General features: G+C 41.4%; 1 protein-coding gene across 2 annotated transcripts in view; it reads left to right on the top strand.

Moving 5' to 3' along the window:
• SEL1L3 (SEL1L family member 3) overlaps window positions 1–16,727 on the top strand; it is a 113,802-nt gene that overhangs the window by 75,419 nt on the left and 21,656 nt on the right. For both annotated transcript variants that reach the window (XM_045076193.1, XM_045076189.1), the window contains exons 17-23: window positions 792–875; window positions 7,817–7,907; window positions 8,042–8,126; window positions 9,123–9,232; window positions 13,882–14,009; window positions 14,616–14,718; window positions 14,799–14,871. In XM_045076193.1, coding sequence (XP_044932128.1) covers window positions 792–875; window positions 7,817–7,907; window positions 8,042–8,126; window positions 9,123–9,232; window positions 13,882–14,009; window positions 14,616–14,718; window positions 14,799–14,871 — 674 coding nt within the window. The remainder of the gene's footprint in view (window positions 1–791; window positions 876–7,816; window positions 7,908–8,041; window positions 8,127–9,122; window positions 9,233–13,881; window positions 14,010–14,615; window positions 14,719–14,798; window positions 14,872–16,727) is intronic.

Below are 16,727 nucleotides of genomic sequence, written 5' to 3'. Positions count from 1 at the left end.
TTGTTGTTGTTAGAGTTATATCTTTTTCCAGCCTTTACTTTTAATCTTTTCTTCTTTTAATTTTAATGTGTGTCTCTTCTAAGCAGTAAATAATTCGGTTTTGTGTACTTTTTATTCAATTTGACAAGTTTATTTTTTTATTGGGGTATTTAGACCATTTACATTTAATGCAACTTACAGAAGTATTTTGTTTTACATCTGCCATTTTACTATTTATTCCTTATTTTTCTCATCTATTCTTTGTGCTTGTTTCCCTTTTTCTTACTTTTCCTTTACATTAATCAAGATTTTTTAAAAAATATTTTTATTTCCACTTTCCATTAGCTTGCTAGTAATATATCCTTATAATATTCTTTTAGTGGTTGTAAGTCTAAAGATTACAACAGGCCAGTTCATTATTAGTAAAAATTCTCCAGGATAGATTAGAGAACAGAAAAAAAAAATGGAGAAACCTTAAAATAAATCAGTAAATACATTTTAATGGAGAGAGTACTAACTCTTGGTGAAGATGATCTATTTTCATATTGGCAGGTATTTTTCATTAGGTACATTTCATGTCTTTATTTCCATACATGATAATTCCTAACAACTTATAAGAAAAGACACTGAAAGCAAAGTTCTCAAAACACATCTTTCTTTACCTTCTTAATGTTTAGTTCTGGTTTGTTGCTGTGTAAAAATTCTAACAAGCAAAATAATCCCCAAGTGGGATTTATTGAGATCATATGAAGAAAAAAGCAATTATTTAATTTGCCATGGTTTGGGTATTTTCTCATTCCTTTTCTTTTCAGATGGGCAAAGCACGTAGCTGAGAAAAATGGCTACTTGGGTCACGTCATTCGCAAAGGCCTCAATGCCTACCTGGAGGGCTCATGGTAAGCTGGGGACCCACATTAGAATGAACTTTCTCAGCCCGCACCCTTCAATTTGTCAGTGTAGTCATATGAGATAGAGTCTTAAAATACAACCGAAAAAGCAATTTGCAGGGAAATCACGACCTCCCAGTAATGATATTCAGAGTATCACAGACTGATTGGCTGTTGATTAGAAAACATAGCATTTCCATGTTTAATTATACACAAAAATTAGTTCTCTAGGGGAAGTGTCCACATTCATCAAGTTGAGAGACACATGCATGTGTTGACTTTCCTTCCCTTCAAGCTTGTTCCTTTTGGTTTTAGAGTGGAGACACCACAAGCTGAACCTCTGCCTCTCCCTGGCAGGGCACAGAAAGTTCACAGAAAGCAGAGAGAGCAGTGTGTTTAAGGCTCAAACTACATCCTTCCACTGATATGTGACTAAAATCTTCTGTGGCCAAGAGCCTGGGATTACTGGAACTCACTCAGCAGACGTCAGATGTCACAGCCAAACAGATTTTCCATTTTAACTTTCTTCTGATAAAATTAACAAATTTTATCCTGTACCCTATGGGATGAGATACTGCACTAAGAACTTGGAGATGCTCCCTGTTTGCTGTGCCTTGATTTTACAAATAAGGGCACATCTTTCCAAACTGCAGACTCCACCGGATTCCATCTTTCTGTTTTCTTCTGCCAGCCCTGCCACTCTGTCTTACTTTTCCATTGGGCCATCTTTTCTTGGCTGGATTATTGCCTAAGTGATCTGGGTATTTCAGTAATAACTTAAAAGGGTATGCAAATCAGCATATATCCCATTGGTCCATTGCCTCAAAAACATTAGACCAGACCTATCATAGAGCATACTCTGACCTGAATCTTAATTAAAAATTAAAATACAAGTCCAAGAGAACATTATTTTCTCCTTTGGTCCATAGTGCCTGCATAATCAGCAGATAGCATGTCGATGAAAATTTTAAAGGAGGCAGGGAAGTAAACCCAATGAAAACAGCACCAAAAGGAATGTTTGTTATTATCATCCTGTGAAAGTTTATTATCTGTGGCCTCACTTCACACAACTGGGAAAAAATTTTAATGAAATTATTATTTTCCACTTGATACACCTTATAATTTTTCTGGTGTTTTATTTTGTCTCCCAAGTGAGCTTCAGTTTGTAAAACTCCCAAATTTGAACTTAATTTATTCTCTTCTTCTCATCCTCCAAACTTCCCACCCTTTGTTCCCCACAAGCTTTTTAGGGGAGAAAGGGCATTCAAATACTGAAGTGCATATGTGGGTTTTCCCAAAGAAGGAGCACATCTGTAAACACCCCCACACTGACACACACACACACACACACACACACGAAGATGCTTGACACTATTTTTCCCATAGAGTGTCTATTAATAGCTTACATTTCTTGCCTGCTTTGGAATTTAACATCACAAAGCATTTCAGGTAGCACATTTTAAAAACTGGCTGGGAAGGTCAAGATGAATTCAGATTTTTGTGACCTTTTGTCCTTCTTACAATATTCAGCCATAACACAAGATTGATTTTTTTAAGACTTTATTCATTTAACAGAGAAAGAGAGGGCACAAGCAGGGGGAATGGCAGGCGGAGGGAGAAGCAGGATCCCTGCTGAGCAGAGAGCCCACTTGAAGGGCTCCACCGCAGGATCCTGGGATCGTGACCCAGGCCATAGACAGACCTATCATAGAGCATACTCTGACCTGAATCTTAATTAAATATTAAAATACAAGTCCAAGAGAACATTATTTTCTCCTTTGGTCCATAGTGCCTGGAAGGTAAATGGAACAACCCTAACTCAAGACACATGAGCAGTGTATAAAGGGCATGAAGGATTCTGTGAAGGAAAAGACGCTATCTGATTTGTAGGACTTAGATCAGCCTTCATGATGGGGGTAGCAGATGACATGGCCTTGAAGGGTGGGTGAGATTACCCCTTGACCATGCAGGGAACAGCATTTCTAGTGAAGGGAACAGCAGAAATGAAAGGAAAGAGATAGGAAAATTCTGGATGAGTCTGGAAAATTTTAAGCCACTAGTTTGCCTTCAGGTAAGATTTGTAAAAGGGAGTAACAGATAACAAGAGCAAAAAGGTGCTGCTCTATGGAACTTTGAATGGCAGGTCATACACTTTTTACTGAATTTATGTGGTGGGGGGAGCTATCGATAGTTTGAGGAGAGGGTAGTGACATGACAGAGCTGGGTTCTGAGATGTCTAAATAGATGGCAAAGAGAAGGGAGAGTCTGAAAGGGCATGCTGGGTCAGAATCTGGGTAAAAAGAGCTGACCATTTGAACTGGAGATGTGGCATAAGCCAGTTGAGTTGTTTTTTTCTACTTCTGTCATACAGTAGTTGATACGTATGAAGTGATATGTGATACATATATATATATATATATAGGTTCTCAGGCATAAGGATAAAATGAACATCTGTACCCCTATGTGAGAAAATGAACAGGGTGCCTGGGTGGCTCAGTTGGTTAAGTGACTGCCTTCAGCTCAGGTCGTGATCTTGGAATCCCAGGATCGAGTCCCGAATCAGGCTCCCAACTCCATGGGGAGTCTGCTTCTCCCTCTGTCCTTATCCTCACTCATGCTCTCTCTCACTGTCTCTCTCTCAAATAAATAAATAAAATATTAAAAAAAAAAAAGAAAAGAAAATGAACAGTTGAAACCCCCTGCATTTCCTTCCCCAATTAAACCCATCCCACCCTTGGTCCCAGAACTGAGCATCACCCTGAACCTTGTTGTTGCTCTCCCTTTGCTTTCTTTAGAGTCTTGTTCTACGTGGATTTATTCTTAAGCAGTAAAGTTCTTTGGCTGTGTCTGAGCTTTCTATTATTAGAATCATATTACATATAGTTCAACTGCCTTTTTAAAAAACCCAACATTATGTTCCTGAGATTCTTATCCCTTGTTGCATGTATCTGTGGGCCATTCCTTTTTATTTCTGTCATTGACCATGCTTTACTTATCAGTTCTTATTTTAACACATTTGCGTTTCCCATTTTTTGTTGTTTTTAAGAACAATGTGGCCATGAACATTTTTTTAGGTATATTGTGACATACGTAGGAAAAGTATCTCTAGAATATAAACTTAGGAGTGGGGTCACTGGGCAGGCACCTTATAAGATACTGTTCACCTTTATAAGATAATGCCGGCTGCTTTCCCAAAGGATTTTACCAATTTACTCACCCGCCAACCATGTATACATTTTTGTGTCTCCATATCCTTGCCAATCTTGGTGCTGATGCTAAGTATTAAGTTTCAGTCTGGGATTCAAAGCCTTTTTTCTATCAATAGGAAGAAACATCTAGTATCCATTATAATGACAAAATCCTCGTCAAAATATATCTGAGGCAAAGTGCTTCTATTTCCTCCCATTCTCCAAGTCTGAAGCCCACCCTGAGGTTAAATAGGAAATATAGGGATGTTGGCCTCCCCACACCATGATGGGGCTTTTTTGGTACCATCTATTCTGCTGTAATAGAACTAAATCATCCATCAATGTCCCAAGTCCATCCCCCTTTTTCATTTTCTGTGAGTGAATTCATTCTGGACGTTATTTTCAAATTACATGTGTCAGTTTGATGAGCTTCTGCTTTTCTGTGTTGTTCCAAGATTTATACGGGATAGTTTAAAAGAGGAGCGTGATTGAGAAAAGTGCTTTTTGCTGTATAGGCATAATACGGAAGATACTATTGTCATGCCTCAGGCTGTCCTCGGACACCAGAAGTCAGTGAAGGAGAGGCTGGCTGTCATGTTTCATTTCTCTGCCTTCCCCCATGTGTGTTTTATCTGTGAGCTATGTGTTTTATTGTCCTTTGTCTTAAATATGCCCCAAATATTTAACCCAGGAGGTTAACCAGATTAGGGTGGGCTTGAAGCAAGACAAGTAGGCATGCCAATTTCCAGTTCAAAGAGATTCACCTTTCTGCAGGAGACCAGGGGTCCTGCATTCCACGGGGATCCCAGGATTTTTTTTTTTTTCCTATATTTTCAGTTTGAGCTCCTTCATGCATTGGCAGAGAAAAGCACAAAGAAAATCATACAATTGTTTGGGAAGCTGCTCAGAGGTACTCAGATTCACAATTCACAGCAAGCAGCCCAAGGATTGATTATTAAGATGTATCATTATAAAATTCTCTATGTGTATATGCTGAGGCAGAACTGGAAGGATAACAAATATGTCCCTAAACGTGTTCTTTACCATAAATCCCCTCCTCTCCACGTCCACCCGCTACCCCCGTCCCTGCCAGAATGACTGCCTGGGGGACAACTTCACTTTAGTGCCTTGGAAATAAAGCTTGAAGCTCTGGTGAGCTTCCTAAGCCTTGAGGAAATTCATGGAAAGGACAGTACAGCTTTGTGGCTTATCTTTGGGCTTCCTGCCCACAGTTAAGTGCTGTGTACGTGTTTGTTCCATGAATATAAATATAGAAATATCTGTAATTGATACTTCTGGGCACTCTCTGTTGAAACACAATTAAATAAGAACAAATCACTGGGAGCCTAAATGTGGGTAGGATTTCTGCAGAGGTGTCATTTCTCAGAAGTCTTAATAAGCTGAGAAAGTCTGGCCTTGAGAGTTCTAACCTTCCCCTGCGGATGGTGGCAGTGTGGGAGTGCACGGCATTGGAGAATTGCTTCTGCAGCAGGGAAGACAGAGGTGGATTTTTCTTCAGTGCTTCTGTTGACATTGATGTTTCGTAGACATCTCTTTCTGAGGGATTTCCGTGTTTCCTTAAAGGAAATGCTTGGGAAATTCCATGACATTTCCTCTTGGCTTATACAATAATTGGACAGTGGAAGTCTTCCTATGAAACTCGCCCCCCTTCCCCTCCCCACCACCAAAGTCACTTTGGAGAGACGATCTGGTCTTTGTAAAGTTTGTCCTAGTGACTTAGTTCCTCTGGGAAGTGTCAGCCTCATGTGCTCGCACACTCTAATCGTCTGCCCGACTGCTGTCAAAGAAAACGTCATTTTGATTACATTTTAATAATGTGAGCCATATCCCATTCAGCTACAGTAGCAGAGGGACCTGGCCCGACATGTGACCTTGAGTTGGCAAGTCTACCCCCTCTCCTTCCTGTACCCATTCCTGGGGAAGACAAGCACTGGTTCTAAAGAAACGCGAGATTGTAAGACCTTGGGAATGGGTCCCTGTTGTAGAGTGATGGAGACTTTTGACCAGGCCTCTTTTATACGCCCTCCATCTGGGGTCTGTTCTGAAGATTCTTGTCACAACACATGATTTTTGCCAGCTGTGTAAGAAAACGCCTGGGCATCTTTTGTGTTGTTCTTACGGCTGCCGTTGTGGGCTTGTTATCTGGCTTGCAGTGCAGGGGACAGCTGCCCAGCCAGCTTTGTCTTTTTTTAGCATGAGTCATGGCTAATTGGTCCACAGCCTTGGGTGTCTGGGAAGCCGAATCAGCTCCCTCAGCAGTTACGTGGCCCATGACCTGCACTGTATCCAGTTGAAGGTCTCGCCGTCCTAATTTGATGCCCAGTCACCTCTCTCTGTCCCTAGGCAATGGGCCATCAGAAGCTGCTTTAACAGTGTAAAGAACAGGATTTCAGAATCAGCTCTCCTAATGTTCCCAGCCCTACCAGAAGCCAGTTTTGGGGTGGAGGTACAGTCAAGAAAGAGTTAACATCAGCTCCTGAGAATGCCAAAGAAGCTTTAGGAACAATGATACCTGGTCAAAATAAAATGTCACTCATAACCTGGGTGACACAAAGAAAATGGAGGAAATCATAGAAATAAAAAGAAAAAAATAAAATGACTCAATTTTCACTACCTAGAGGAAAGTACTATGAGGATTTTGATAGACAATTTTTAGGTTTTATTTTTCTCTGCCTATATGCACCTGCATGAGCTTGTGAAGGTGTGCGATCGGTTTTATATCTGTGTTACAAAAACGGAACCGCTCTGTTTCTCATCCTGCTCTCTTTTTTTTTTTAACTGAATGGAAAATTTTGCATAAACATCTTTCTATGTTTTTGAATTCTCTTCTACAACATCATTTTTAATCGCCTCATCTGAATGTGGTTGCACTCTGGGGTAATTTAACTACTCACTGATTTTCAGATACTTAAGTTGCTTCCCGTGTTTTTTGTTCCTATAAACAGCTCTGCCGTGAACTCTGTTGTCACTGAATCTTTGTGCACGTTTCTTGCTTCTTTAGAATAAACCTTCACAAGGGAGAACTGTTGGCTAAATGATGTGTGGATTCTTAAGTCTTCCTTCATTTAACGGTTGGAGTCACCTGCCCTCCCACAAGCATTGGCCATAGGAATATGTCCGTTTCCCCCAAACCCTTGCTTTTACCCTGTCTTGTGAATCTTGTGCCAGTCTTTCAGCAGATCAGCAGTCCTCCGTCATTGTTTTGCCATCATTCACTACTAGCATTATCGAACATTTATTTTTTTCTCTGTGTGTTTGGTCATTGGTATCAAGCCAAACTTCTAATGCATCACAAAAGCTCAGCTCTAATTAAGCTTGCTCAGAATCCTAAGCCCCATGAAGCCTTTCACAAAACAGCGACCCGAACGAACGCACAGGGCTTTTTCTAAATGCCACTTATCTCTTCTAAGCTGGCATGGAAGGATTCAAGGACGGGAGGCAGTAGACAAGCCAGCCCAGCCAGCATGCCACACACCGTTCGGCCAGTAGAGGTAGCTGTTGCATCAACTAGCTCTCCAACCTTATCTGTGAGTTCAGCCTTTAAGATAGAAAATAAATCAGTGCAGGCAGTATTTTTAACAACAGTATTTATTTTAAAACACACACACACAACAAACTCATGATTTTGTGGCTTTAAAAAAAACTGCTTATTTTGTGCCCTCTTATGCTTGAATATAAAGCTCTCCGTGAATATTAGTAAGAGCCACTGTATGAAATTTATTATTAATCATCTATTTTTAGGCACGAAGCTTTGCTGTATTATGTTTTAGCAGCAGAAACTGGAATTGAAGTGTCACAGACAAATTTAGCACACATCTGTGAGGAGAGGCCAGTAAGTAAATGTATTCTTCTTGGAGTGGAAGCTCTAAGGTTAAGGATGATGAATTGTGTTTTATGAAGGCAAAATCAGTCACTTGGCTGAAATATATTAATGAATTAACTTTTTCTCCCCCTCCATCCCCTTAGGACCTGGCTGAGAGATACTTGGGTGTTAATTGTGTTTGGAGATACTATAATTTCTCTGTTTTTCAAATCGGTGCTCCTTCATTTGGTATGTATAGAAAAATGGGTGCTAAATTGAAGCATTGGAAGCTTTTAATCTTTAGTAACAGGGAAGAGATAACAGCTTTGTGTGAAGTATGATATTTCTAAACAATTAGGAAAGAGTGTGAAAAATCTCTACTATTAAGATCATGAGTAAACTGCTGTCAGCCTCCAGCAATGTACTTCTCCTCCTCTGTTGTCCACTGAATGCTTGAACCCACCATTTCTTCAGAGCTGGTGAGAATTCAAAAGAGAAAGCTATTCTGGAGAGATCTCCTGGGACCGTCATTGATGTTTTGCCCTCAGATACATCCCTGTCTTCCTCTGCTCTGCTCTGTATAAGAGGTTGATCCCAAGGAACTACAGTTCCTAGACTCCTGTGTTCTTGGCCATCTCATTGGTTTCAGCCAATAGGAGGTGCCAGCAGGAGATTGCTGGGTGGGAGGAAATGAGAAGTCCTAGTATTTCTCCCCTTCTCTCTACTTTGGGCTGTGTCTCCAGCAATGGCTGTACACCCAAGGTTCCAGTTCCTGCCTGACAGTCTTGAAATCTTTTGAACTCCTTGGCATAAATTCTATTTTTCTGACTAGACACTGAGTGATATTTACACCATTAGGCAAAACTTTTTCCAAGGGAAAAAAATAAAACATATGGCTTAAACAGAATAAGACTCAGTCATAAGACTCAGGCAACAAAATTTCAGATGTCAAATAAAGTGCCCCAAACAATCTTGGCCAGTTGGACTGTCAGATTGCAGACTGGGATTTTCGCAGACCCATTTGGGAGAGCTGCCCAACAAAGCAAGAAAATGTGTCTAGAAATGGTGGTGCTCCGCACAAAAGGTTTTCCTTCCCCCACTTCCTGACATACCAAGGAAACAATGATGATGTGTGTTCAGGTCCTGGTAGGAAAAATTCTCAGTCATGCGACTGGGCCAACCCTTTAAAACATTGGTCTCAAATAAAACCACTTCACAAATGGGCCTGTGCTTTCTGTCCTGCAGCATATTTGAAAATGGGAGACCTTTACTACTATGGCCACCAAAACCAGTCCCAAGACCTTGAGTTGTCCGTGCAGATGTACGCTCAGGCAGCCCTGGATGGAGACTCACAGGTAACCCACAGAAAGGAGCACTGGGTGATGTCTGTTTGTGAGGATGCAAGACCTGGCTGGGGTCCTCCCAAGCCCTCCCATCTTCATCTGCTTCCCTGTTCACAAAGTCATTTCTCATCCATTCCCACAGGACATGAACCCTAATAGGGAACCTTTATGGAGCACTTGCTATGGTTGCCACACCATTTTCATAACCATCTCATGAAGGTGGAGATGACTATGACCACATTATAGTTATAATGGAGGATAGCAAGACTACAATCAGATGATAAATTGCTCAAGGCCAACCAATCAGGTAGCACGCAAAGCAGCCTGATCCTAAAGCCATGTCTGCTGGCTCCATGTCCAGGAGTCTTTCTACAAGATCCCATCAAACTAACTCACTCCATAGAAACTGAAGAAATAGGAAGTGTGGTCCAAATGACAAGTGATTTGCCCATAGAGTTGGACCAACACTTCAGTGATAGGAAGTTGCTCTTGGTGACTTTTGTCGGGGGGGGGTGTCTTATTTTAGAGGATTTTTAAATGTATAGAAAAATTGCAAAAGGAGTACAGGGAGTTGCTATATACAAGTCACCCAGCTTCCCTGAATGTGACTATCTTGCATATAACCACAATACTATTATCAAACTAAGAAGTCAGTCTTGCTTCAGTACCGTTAGGTATACTTGAGGCTTTCCCCTGGATTTCACTCATTTTTTCACTAATGTTCTTTTTCTGTTCCAGGATCCCATCCAGGCTCCTACATCACATTTAGTTGTCCTATTTCTTTAGTCTTCTTCAATCGATAATAATTCTTCAGTCTTTGTTTGTCTTCCATGACCTTGATACTTTGAAAGAACACTGTTTGGGTATGATGTAGACTGTGCCTTAATTTGGCTGTCTTCTGCTGCCTCATGAATGGAATGAAGTTATGCATTCTAAGCAAGGAAAGCACAGAAGTGATGTGTCCTTCTTGGTGTATCATATGAGCCACATGACGTTAGTATGTCTGATTACTGGTGTGGCTTGGTTAAGTTAGCTTTGGCTGGGTTTCTCCCCTGTAAAGTTAACATTTTCCTTTCTAATTTATATATACCCTAGGGAAATCGTTTGCAACTCTGCATGTATTCTGTTTCTCCTCAAATTTCTGTCCACTAGTTTTAGCATCCTTTAGTAGATCTTGCTCGCAACGATCATTGGTATGGTGAGCGATGATGATCCTGTTCCCTCTCTCTGACACTTGCTAATCAGAATTCTCCTGTGAGAATCTCAGGGGCATTTTCACAATGGAAGTCACAATGGTTGATGCCTCCTATTTATTTATTTATTTATTTATTTATTTATTTGGCAGAGAGAGTGAGAGAGCACAAGCAAGGGAGGGGCACAGGGAGAGGGAGAAGCAGACTCCTCACTGAGCAGGGAGCCCAGTACCTCCAACCCAGGCCCCTGGGATTATAACCTGAGCCAAAGGCAGAAGCTTAATTGAGCCACCCAGGTGCTCCATGCTTGATGTCTTCTTAGATACCAGGTTTCTGGTGTTGTGCTTCAGGGTTTGATTACAGAGCAAAGATTGGAATCTCATCCCTATCTTAGTTTTTGTTTGTTTGTTTGTTTTTGTTTTTTAAGGAGGTACGATATCTGAGTGTTTCTTTACTTGGGTTAAACACCCATGTCTTTACCACTTCATTGCTATTCCTACCCGGCAAGTCACTGAATCACCGAGTTGGTGTTTTCTCATTTGCAAACTGGGGTTAATAATAGTATTTAGCTCATAGGGATGAGGATTGAATGTTATTAGACATTCAGCACTGAGTACACTCAATGGACATGACCCTTCCTATAATTATTTCTTCTGGAATGAAATCAGAGTTGATGCTAAAAGGACTCGGTAGAGAGCCAACCTTTCTTCAATGATATCTGTTGGCATTCAAATTTAGGGGACCGATTTTATTTTCAATTCTGATGTTTATTTTTTGGACAAACAATGTTATGCAAACATTAAAATGCAATTTTAGAGGAAAATAAAAATTAAAGGATGCAGCCCATTTCCATGGTGGGGGTTTTACTCCCTCCTGTCTTCCCATCCCCCTCCAGCTGCTGTCTACAAGCAAGCATGTCTCTGTAATGTTAACAACAGTGTCTGTGCCCCTTAAGAAATGCATCTCTTTTCTCATATTGCAGAGATGTGTGCATTTTACTGCATAGTCTCTGTAATTATTGATTATTCTTAGCCTCTGCCCCATATTTTGTTGTGCGCATGGCTGTAATTTATTAAGCTTTATCTTATTGGTGGACGTTTATTCTCATTTGCTAATTTATTCATTGATTTAGCACCTATTTATTCAGTCCTGCCATGTCTTAGACACTTCTTAGTGGTGAGGATGGGAGAGAAAAAGATAGACAATATTCTTGCCTTTGGGATTTATAGTCTATTAAGGAAGACGCGGAGGCCTTTTCCTGTTGTTTTACAAAGCTATCGAGTGCTTTAGTGGACACGGTCGTACCTCCATCTTTTATCTCCATTTGAATAATTTCTTTATAATCTGAGGGCTTGTATGACTGAGTCAATCAGTCGAAGTTGTCTCATGGCTACATAATAATAGCATATGGCTGATGTGCTTTCTGGAAGGGTTTTCCAAGGAATACCTTACCAAGCAGTGGTTGAGTGTGAGAAGAGAACTGAAATCTTGTCAGCATGGGATGTTTTCATGACTTCACTTTTAATTATTCTAGTGAAATAATTATAAGTTGATAACTTCCTTATTGTTTTATGTCGCATCGGTTTGATTACTGGTGGCAATGCACATTTTTACATAGACTTTATGATCATTTACTCATGATATATGTGGATTCTCTATTCATGTTCTTTTCCTATTTATCTACTGGAGGTTTGATAATTTTATTTTTTTTTAAGATTTTATGTATTTATTTGGGAGAGAGAAAGAGCAGAGTAAAAGGGAGAGCAGGAGCAGGGGAAGTGGCAGAGGGAGAGGGAGAAACAGACTGCCCTCTGAGCAGGGAGCCTGATGCAGGGATCAATCCCAGGACCCCGGGATCATGACCTGAGCCAAAGGCAGACGCTTAACCGACTGAGCCACCAAAGCATCCCTGATACTGGGGTTTTTTCCCCCCATTTAAATCATAATTAGTTTTTTATACATTTTCCCAGTAGATAATAAAGCTTAAGCTATTACATTGTACACAAATATTCCCCTAGTCTATTTTCCCATTTATTTTAATTTTGCTATTTTTCCAAGAGGCATTAAAATCATAAAAGTGATTTTTTTTCTTTTCTTCTAATATCTCAAATTTAAGAGTATGTTCCTTTTAAAGAGTGGAGAAAGAGTCTATTTTCTCCGTGTTTGTAAGTGTGTGTTTTGTGGACATCTCAAAGATTCAACACTTTCATCTATTTAGAGGTTATTTGACAGAATAATGAAGGTAAAAATTTGAGGCTCTGGACCCTGTCTGCTTGCATCTGAATTCCAGCTCTTGCCCCTGTCCAGCTGTATTACCTTGGGCAATGTCCTTAACCTCTCTGTGCCCCAGCATCCCACCTATAAAATAGAGAGGCTAATAGTACCTATCTCAATTTGCTGTTATGAGCATTAGGTAAATAAACAAGTATATATATATATATATATATATAACTGTGCCTCACATATAGCATCACTCAGAAAATGTTAGCTGCTGTTACGTTTTCATGATTATTGCATAGGATGGTAATGAGAGGCCTGGTATATAGAACCTGTTGGAGGTGATTTTCACTGAGATCCTTGTCTGTGGCAACTGAAATGAAAGGTCAAAGGGAGGATATCAGTCATTAAAACATGACCATGAATTCTTTGAAGGGCAACAGTCCCATTTCACTTGTAAATCCCTAGTGGTAAGTAACACATCATTTTTGTTGATGTCTCTGTCCGGCCACATGCTCCGTTCCTGATGGACTGTGCCTCTCCCCAGACAGAGTAGCAGCTCCCATTCTTTATGAAGTTCCTCTACTGTCAGGCTCTTAATTCTGTTGGTTTTTTACATTAGATCTGCACAGCCCATTAAAGCAGGTTCTACCTCAGAGGGTAGAGAACAAGGTGTATAACAGGAAGAGGTAGGGAGTTGTATCTGAGTGGAGCTGTGCCAAGAGGAGAGTGGGAAGTTTTCCACACTGGCCTGGGAGAGCAGAGACAAACCCCTGTATGTGACTTTGTGCAAGAGATTCTCTATGTTAGAATGCAGTCAGGAGAACATTCTGTTCAATTTCTGACACGCTGATGGTATCCCAGAGAGTAATCTGTAAGTGATAGACATTGCCTTCAACTTGGTATTCTGGTTTGTTGATGACACAAGAGCACGTTTTCCAGGGAGTTCTGTCTTGAGAGAGTGAGCAGGAAAGGACAGATTCCCCTGGTTGACTGGCTTCTGAGCAGATGGGACACAGCATCTTCTGAAAGCCTCCCGGTTCTCCTGCAAATAAATTTCTCAGATGCATATATTTAGGGAAACAATCCATCAATGAAGATGACAAAACCATCTGGCTCGAGGGACTTTAAAAAAAACAAAACAAAACAAAACAACAACCAGAGGTTGTAAAAGTTTACATTCTGATGAAGGGTGTGTGTCTGGGGTTTATTATAAGGCGTTGATGAGTTTGGTTTGTGGCTTGTTTTCAGGGTTTCTTTAACCTGGCTCTGCTCATTGAGGAAGGTGCTATAATCCCACACCATATTTTGGATTTTTTGGAAATTGACCCAACTATCCATTCTAATAACATCTCTATCCTCCAGGAACTGTACGAAAGGTGAGTCTGGAGCCTTCTTTAATGCTGTGGAATCTGGGGGAACCCAAGTGGGTGGTGTTCACTTCTTGGTTAAAGTCAGTTTCTCTCATTACATAACACCAGTTGTTATGAAAAGGGCTCAGGATTTGTTCTGATTCGAGAACACTCAGCTGGACCCAAACTATTTCCCTTTTTTAGCATCTGAGGCTTACTGTACAGAATGTGCTTGATCGGAAGTTAAAGTGCTGACCAAGGTTTCCCACCAGAATGGAAAGAATAATGTGTCTGATTAGACCGTGCCTTTCTGCAAGATAGGGAAGGGTTCTGATGTCTGCACTCTGGACCAGCACTCAAACAGGAGTATTGCTCTGGCGGCTCCCTGTCGGGGTCCTCCTTGACCCACTAGCTTTTTATTAAGGACAGGACTGATCTTTTCCAGCCAGGAGCCTGGAATATCAGGATGGGCCCCAACTCTTTAGAATGGGCTTCATGTCTCTGTTTTTTCACCTCAAGCGTGCCTGTTTTCCCAAAGCAGGAGGGGAAGATTGAGGATCTGACAACACAGGTCATGGGCGATGCCCCCGAGGTTTGCCGATCCCTCCGGATTCCCTGTCTTTTTGTCTGCAGGTGCTGGAACCAGAGCAGCGAGGAGTCCTTCAGCCCCTGTTCCCTGGCCTGGCTTTATCTTCATCTGCGGCTCATCTGGGGCGCCGTCCTGCGCTCTGCCCTGGTAGGTGCCATCTCCCCCAGCCCTGCCCTCAAGGTCCCTGCCCTTCAGCAGCCATCTAACTTGTGCTTCGGATTCTGCAGATCTACTTTCTGGGGACCTTCCTACTGTCTGTACTGATCGCCTGGACCATGCAGTATTTCCAGTCTGTTTCAGGTAAAAATTTCTAAGAAGCTGGGGCAAGATAAAAATGGAGGGATTCTTTTTCCCTAACCACCCCACCCTCAAAAAAAAAAAAAAAAAAAAAGAGAGAGAGAAAGAGATGATCTCCCTCCTCATGCCTTTGACCATGCTATTTCCTTTCGTTAGATGGGTCCTTCATGGCGTGGTGGGCTCCCCCAGGGGGTACCATCATCTCTGGCTGATGGAAGGTCCCAATTACTGTTATATTTGTCAAAGTAAGCAAGGATTTTTTCTTAATAAGAAGCTTTATAAATTGAACAAAAAAAGTCTTCTCCCATTGAAAATACATCCAGCATCAATATCCTACGACTATTGCCCTAAAACCCAGCTTCTGAAGCCCCCTCCAGCAGGATTTCTTCCTATTTATTCCAGTCAAGGAATCAATTATGCGGGATGATAAAGAAGCCCTCACAAAGAGTAAAAGTACCCAGCCATGTGGATTCAGAAGGAGGGGCTGAGGAGGAAGATGAAGTGACAGTTAGTTTAGTGTGATTTCCGCTGGTCACTGTTATTTTTCCAAGCTCATGTAAGGCCGTCGTTAAAGAGATGGACACCCACCGTAGCTTGGAGTAGCGGGCTTGGAGTCCAGGCTCGGCTGGTCATTAGTGGTGTGATTTACGGGGAGTTATTTCATCTTCCCGATTTCCCAATTTTCCAAGAGTAGCATTAGGTAATAATAGTTGCTATTTCCCAGGGATGTTCAAAGGCTTTGGTGAAAAACACACATGATGGTTACCAAAGTGACTACTGCAGGTAGTCGTGGCCGTTGTATTTGCCTGGCGTATAAAACCCTCTGAGCAAATGTGAACTCATGTTCGTCACCCCTATCAGGACATACGATGGTGGAAGGCTTTAGTGCATCATATGGGATATCTCACACTTAGTAGGTACTCAAAGCTGCAAACCTCAGTCAGTGGAGAATTAGAATTAGGACTGGACATGGCATTGGAACACGTACTCAGGCCCTATCCGTGTAGCAGATAATGAAAAGCGAAAGGAGTGCGTCTCGCCACAGATTTGATGGTGGGAAGGAAGTCTCTGTTGCAAGAGGCTAGTGCAGAATCATTTCCCTCTGATTTACCTGAGGAGGTTAACAAGGAGCCATCAAAAACTTGGCCAGATTTGATGCCCCGTCATATGCTGGCTTATAAATTTTCCTCATGCAAATTCTGTCCCGTCCCTAAATTTGTTGCCAGGTAGAGCACATTTATTTTGCATCTTATCAGTGTTTTCCATTTCAAATTATCTTTGTCATTTTTACTCTGTAGAAATATTGTTATGATTATTACAAATGCAATTCCGTTAGAGGAGCTGAAAATTGTCTTTATGATTTTATGCCAGCTGGTAGCCATGAAAATTCATGGGCTGGTGGAATTGCTTTTATCAGAAGCCATCTCTTTTTCCTGTCTTCCTGTCTGCATTATCAGTCTCTCCACATTCTCGCCTCCCTGTCCCTCCTACCCTTTGATAATTCTTTTTCCCCTTTGCTGAGTATCCTTTGCTCTTTCTTACGTTTTCTTCATTTTTTTGCAAACCCGTTCACTTCCTGTGCATGCCTCCCTCCGTGTTGCTGGCCTTAGACAAGTCTGGACAAGTTCTTAAAGTTAAGTTAATTCTATGCCCTTCATTTTACACGTAAAGAGATTAAGGCCAAACACATGAAGGGGTCTGCCCCAAATCACAAAATGATGTCCAAGAAAGGACAGAGGGCAGCGGGATTTCAAACTTTTTCAGACTCGTGATACAGTTGACCCTTCGGCAACTGGGGTTGGGAGGGGGGTAGCTAGGGGCACCAATCTACCCTGCGGCTAAAATTCTGCGTGTAACTT

The sequence above is a fragment of the Mustela putorius genome, unplaced genomic scaffold, assembly GCF_011764305.1.
Source record: "Mustela putorius furo isolate JIRA1106 unplaced genomic scaffold, ASM1176430v1.1 tig00000083_pilon_pilon_pilon, whole genome shotgun sequence".
NCBI lineage: Eukaryota > Metazoa > Chordata > Mammalia > Carnivora > Mustelidae > Mustela > Mustela putorius.
The sequence above is the reverse complement of the archived record's forward strand: the minus strand, read 5'-3'. Positions and strand labels throughout refer to the sequence as shown.